General features: G+C 41.2%; 1 protein-coding gene across 1 annotated transcript; it reads right to left on the bottom strand.

Annotated features, from left to right (window-relative positions):
• Nucleotides 1-233: 233 nt before the first annotated feature.
• Nucleotides 234-3,939, bottom strand: LOC124030031 (iron-sulfur cluster assembly 1 homolog, mitochondrial-like). Its single transcript, XM_046341550.1, has 3 exons — nt 3,841-3,939; nt 582-635; nt 234-372 (listed from the first exon to the last, which is right to left on the bottom strand). Exons 1-3 carry the CDS (start codon nt 3,922-3,924, stop codon nt 244-246), a joined length of 267 nt encoding a protein of 88 aa, XP_046197506.1. The 5' UTR covers nt 3,925-3,939; the 3' UTR covers nt 234-243.
• Between the last annotated feature and the right edge of the window lie 2,072 nt (nt 3,940-6,011).

Here is a 6,011-nt window from a genome sequence, read left to right as displayed (position 1 = left end):
TAACGTTGGGATAATGTCATTTAGGGTAACGCTGGGATAATGTCATTTAGGATAACATTGGGATAATGCCATTTAGGATAACGTTGGGATAATGTCATTTAGGATAACGTTGGGTCAATGTCATTTAGGATAACGTTGGGATAATGTCATTTAGGATAACTTTGGGATAATGTCATTTAAGATACAGTTGGGATAATGTAATTTAGGATAACGTCATTTAGGATAACGGTAGGATAATGTAATTTAGGATAATGGTGTTTGCTCACCGTCCTGCAGCACCTCCTCGTCAGCCTGATCCTTCTGCTTGGTGAAATCCAGAGTGTAGGTCATACCGTTACAGCCCCTTGTCCTCACACCCACCTTCAGACCAATCTGGAACACAACCATCATTATACCACTACCCATAACCCCTCACACCCACCTTCAGACCAAGCTAGACACAACACAACCACCATTATACCACTACCCATAACACCACCTTCAGACCAATCTGGACACAGCACTAGGCCCAGAAACAAAAGCTCTAAAAAGGAGTTCTCCAGGAGCAGAGTTGGAGATTCCTGGGTTGGAGGGATACTCACGTATTCTGGTTTATCCTCCAGTAAGTTCCTGATCCTATTCACAGCAGATGGAGTCTGGAGAGAGAGACCAGAGGGGTTGACGACACAGTCCGTTACAGTATCATACGCACAATCTTCTTACGGCAACTCTAGGAATCTCTGATTCCAGATATAAATATGGCTAATCTGAGACTTCAACTCCTTGCATCCCATTGTAGTATAGCCACAACACTGTCACAAACACAAATATAAAATGTAACAAACAATTTAATTGATTTTACTGACTTACAGTTCATAAGGAAATCAGTCAATTTAAATAAATTGGGCCCTAATCTATGGATTTCACATGACTGAGAATACAGATATGCATCTGTTGGTCACAGATACCTTTAAAATTAAGTAGGGTCGTGGATCAGAAAACCAGTCAGTATCTGGTGTGACCATTTGCCTCATGCAGCGTGACACATCCCCTTCACACAGAGGGCCTTGCATTATCATTCCGAAACACGAGTTGATGGCGGTGGCTGAATGGCACGTCAATGGGCCTCAGGACGTCGTCACGGTATCTCCGAGCATTCAAATTGCCTTCGATGAAATGTAATCGTGTTGGTTGTCCGTATCTTATGCCTTCCCATACCATAACCCCCCACCATGGGGCCCTCTGTTCACAACGTTGACATCAGTAAACACCATACCATAACCCCCCCACCATGGGGCCCTCTGTTCACAACGTTGACATCAGTAAACACCATACCATAACCCCACCACCATGGGGCCCTCTGTTCACAACGTTGACATCAGTAAACACCATACCATAACCCCCACCACCATGGGGCCCTCTGTTCACAACGTTGACATCAGTAAACACCATACCATAACCCCACCACCATGGGGCCCTCTGTTCACAACGTTGACATCAGTAAACACCATACCATAACCCCCCACCATGGGGCTCTCTGTTCACAACGTTGACATCAGTAAACACCATACCATAACCCCACCACCATGGGGCTCTCTGTTCACAGTGTTAACATCAGTAAACACCATACCATAACCCCCCCACCATGGGGCACTCTGTTCACAACGTTGACATCAGCAAACCACTCGCCCACATGATGCAATACACATCATCTGCCATCATCCCAGTCCAGTTGAACCCGGGATTCATCTGTAAAGAGCACACTTCTCCAGCGTGCCAGTGGCCATCGAAGGTGAGCATTTGACCACTGAAGCCGGTTACGACACCGAACTGCAGTCAGGTCAAGACCCCGCTGAGGACGATGAGCTTCCCTGAGACAGGTTCTACAAAGTTTTTGAAGAAATTATTTGGTTGTTTCATCAGCTGTCCAGGTGGCTGGTCTCTGATGATCCCGCAGGTGAAGAAGCCAGATGCGGAGGTCCTGGGTTGGCATGGTTACACGTGGTCTACGGTAGTGAGGCCAGTTGGACGTACTGCCAAATTCTCAAAAACTACATTGGAGGTGGCTTATGGTAGAGAATTTAACATTTTCTGGCAACAATTCTGGCAAGGCCAATTGCACACCTACCTCGAAACTTGAGACATATGTGGCATTGTGTTGTGAAAACAAATTACGTCCCTAGCACAAGGTGCACCTGTGTAATGATCATGCCGTTCAATCAGCTTCTTGATATGCCACACCTGTCAGGGGGGTGGATTATCTTGGCGAAGGAGAAATGCTCACTAACAGGGATGGAAACACATTTGAGAGAAATAAGCTTTTTGTTGTTATGGAACATTTCTGGGATCTTTTATTTCAGCCCCATGAAACCAAAACTTGACAAGATATTCTTGTTCACTATAATAGTATAATAGGTCTATAACATAACCACCATGACATTTTAGGATGGTTACCTGGAGCAGAATAGTCACATTTTCTTTCTCAAGCGCCCAAAATTCTGAGCGGACCACCACTAGGCAGAACATACGCTTTGATTGAAACAAAATACAAGAAAAGGCTACTAGTTTAAAACCATCTAGGAAATGGAAGTTATTTAAGAAGACCTAAACACATATTCCCATGTAATGGATTGAGATCAGAAGATTGACATGGAGATTCAGGTGGGACGTTTTACCAGTAAAATGTAAATAACTAGTAGGAATGATGAGTGGTGGCCTATTTTGGAAATTAGGTAGCCTGTGACTAACTTGGTGTTTGATGGTATTACAAATAGAAAATGTTGAGAAATTAAAAATAGAAAATGTTATTGAGACAATGTGTAGCATAGGCAGACATTGCAATTTGAATATGCATTTAAAATGCATATTCTATAACGATAGGGTATTCAATTGGCTACATCTGTCGCGACAAACTCAGATAATCGTGACATTTAAATTACTTGGGTCACCTAACAGCTCTACACCAAATAGGTAATACAGGTTTGCATCCCTATGAGCTCATATAATCACAAATCCATTCTAAATTGTTAATGTTTTGTCCCATAACCATGTTGTCATTGTTGTCACAACAGCAGTTTGGGTCAACTCGACAGAGGGACTGGGCTGTCCAACAGCAACTACAGTGAGCTGAGCTACTTTATCACAACGCCACAGAGGCCTTAATCTCCAAAACCCCGCGCCTGCAGACAGTTGATGTTAACAAGCTGGTTAACATTTCATGTAAGAAACTGTGCTGCTCCCTTCTCATCGGGCCCGGAAGTAGTTTTCTGTGTCATTGGACATGAGTGACAAACGTCCTTTAGGTAGCTGCTATAGCTATAGATGAAAACGAGTGTATTCCCAATCACTTGCTCGCTCGCTAGAGATATTAACTATGTTACCTAGTTAAAACGCAGTTCTCAAATCACCACCACACTCACTCATTTTTGAAAAGCCTCAATCCGAAATTAAAGGCAAGGATTTATCGGATTAAACAGCACGTAGTTGTGAGCGGACAGGAGCTCCGAAACTATTAAAAACGACATTTCAGCACCAAAACAATAGCGGGCAAAACTTGTACTGAAAGCAGTAGTTTGTTATATATATATATATAACAGTAATTGTGTGACGTCGGAGCTCCAGTCCGTTCACAGCAGTCGGTCATCAACTCCATTGTAAATCGTTGAGTTTAATCGGCTAACTTGGATTATGAGCATTTAATTGACACATGATGAGTGCCACCAAAAAACGACGACATAAACTATATTACATGACAGCCAGCTCGCTTTCTGTAACACTTCGGAGTAAAACGGTCTTTAACAATATTCACCGACACTTAAGTGTTTGGAGAGGAAAATAATATAGTATGTTTTACACACTTACCAGCGTTAAAGCCGCTCTAGTGGCTAATATCTTTCTTTTACTGACTGCTCGGACGGTCGCCCTAGCCACCATGGAGGCAGACATGACTGAACCACAGATGGGAACAATGACTCAGATAGTTCACTGGTTGTATAAATGTGAAGTATCCGGTGGGCGTTTCCACCCACTACCAAATATGGTAGTGAGTTTTTTTGTACATCGTTACAACACTGTGTATATATATATATTATATATATATTTACATAATATGACATTTGTATTGTCTTTATTCTTTTGAAACGTCTGTATGTTTACTGTTAATTTCACTTTTGTATATTATCTACTTCACTTGCTTTGACAATGTTAACACATGTTTCCCATGCCAATAAAGCCCCTTGAATTGAATTGGAAGCCCACTGGCACACAGTGGGAAAAGATGAAACGAGATGGATTTTGGTCCGATATTTTCTCGTCGATTAAACATTTAAATTAAATACAGTTCTATTAAAAAAAAAAAAAACTAGATTCTGTTATTAAAAGAGTGGACACATTTTTGCAGACTTTGCCTTTTGCAAAGGTTGTACAAAATCGCGCTGTTTAGGAGTGGAAAGGTAAATTGAGTTACTGCGCACTTCACAGAGTAGGCGTTCTCTAACGGAAATATGTAGACATTTACAAGAATGCGCCACTAGCAGTGCTTGGCTCTGCCCACTATGACTTCAAATGATAAACTGTGGTCTATCTTGGTTTACTTATAAAAAATCTTTATTTAAACCCTTTTAGCTACAGAACATATTTATGTAAACGAACATGAAAACACCGGTGTGCATGAAAGGAAACAGCCAACCCTGCGGTTTAGCAAACGGATCCACAATAGGTTGATTTATTGAATGACAGGCGCTGAGCCAATAGAAATCCAATGAGGTTACGACACTGTATGACACATTCAAAATGTGATCAACGCAACAATTAAATTCATTAGGCAGGCTAGATCACGGAGTTATATAATAATATAATAAGAACTTGATACGGAGTCCAAGAATACCTTGAAAACAACGGAACGGGCAGGTAATCTACTCACGCCTGCCCTAATACCGTCTATATCCGGGTTGGCAGAGTTTCTAAACCCAGAGGCGCAGCATAGCGAGACTTTCGGGAACATTGGCAAAACAAACAGCCAGACCAACCCAGGGTTTGAGAAGTCAACGGGGGAAGTGGACAATTCTTCATTGATTTTCTCGAAATGTAAAGGAACCTCCTAGATTTGAGACCATGTTTTAGTTAAGTCAACGTCTTACGTTACTCCAGCATCGCGAGAGTGACAAACTGACAGCCTGCACATGCGCAGTTCGGAGCGAGACGACCGTTAGTCAACGTCGCCATGTCTTCGCCTTCAACTGTCAGTTTGTCCCTTTCACGAGATTTGAGTAAAATTACTTTGTTCAACTACTTAAAGACATTGCATCAAATCTAGATTGTGCCTTTTTAAATTTCAAGAAAATGTAAAACAATGATTTTTTTTTTTTTTTTACTTCTCTGGTCTGAAACAGACCAGGTTTGACAAATCAATGAGCGAAGTAAAAAAATATTTAATTGTTTTACATTTTTCTTGAAATCTAAAAAGGCACAATCTAGATTTGATGCAATGTCTTTAAGTAGTTGATCAAGTAATTGACGGAGGTCTCGGAGATGTTGCTCCTCTGGGTTTAGAAACTCTGTGCTAGCCAGGGTTGCCAGGTCAAGCAAACATTTCTAGCACATTGACCATTCAAACCTTCCCAAAAGACCTGAACTCGCCCAAAGAGGGGAGTTGCCACATCTATAAAATAAACTCCTTTTTTCCCCCATAATGTTATCGAGCCAGTTAAGGATGATCATGGTAACTTGTAACGTCGTTAGAAGCAAAAACAATCGGATTTCCTTAAAATAATAATTGCAAGCTATGACATATGTTGGCCGTCATAGTAAATAAGAATTTGATTTTAACTGACTTGCCTAGGTGAAATAAATAAAGGTGAAATAAAACAAAAATGTAAAGTACTTCAAATGTGACTAGATAATTGTCCCTTAACTCGCCAGATCATTTTCCGTTAAATGAATATCGATTTTACTCTCTTGACTGCTATGATTAAGCAATAAGGCACAAGGGGATATGGTATATGGCCAATATGCCACCGCTAGGGGTTGTTCTT

Source organism: Oncorhynchus gorbuscha, unplaced genomic scaffold, assembly GCF_021184085.1.
Source record: "Oncorhynchus gorbuscha isolate QuinsamMale2020 ecotype Even-year unplaced genomic scaffold, OgorEven_v1.0 Un_scaffold_8914, whole genome shotgun sequence".
NCBI lineage: Eukaryota > Metazoa > Chordata > Actinopteri > Salmoniformes > Salmonidae > Oncorhynchus > Oncorhynchus gorbuscha.
Note: the sequence above shows the minus strand (reverse complement) of the source record. Positions and strands in the feature narration are given on the sequence as shown.

Coding starts and splice junctions, on each gene's coding strand:
- LOC124030031 (XM_046341550.1), bottom strand. CDS start 3,924: ATGTCTGCCTCCATGGTGGCTAGGGCGACCGTCCGAGCAGTCAGTAAA. Junction 636..3,840: donor CTAGAGCGGCTTTAACGCTG/GTAAGTGTGTAA, acceptor CTCTCTCTCCAG/ACTCCATCTGCTGTGAATAG. Junction 373..581: donor TGGAGGATAAACCAGAATAC/GTGAGTATCCCT, acceptor GTTGTGTTCCAG/ATTGGTCTGAAGGTGGGTGT.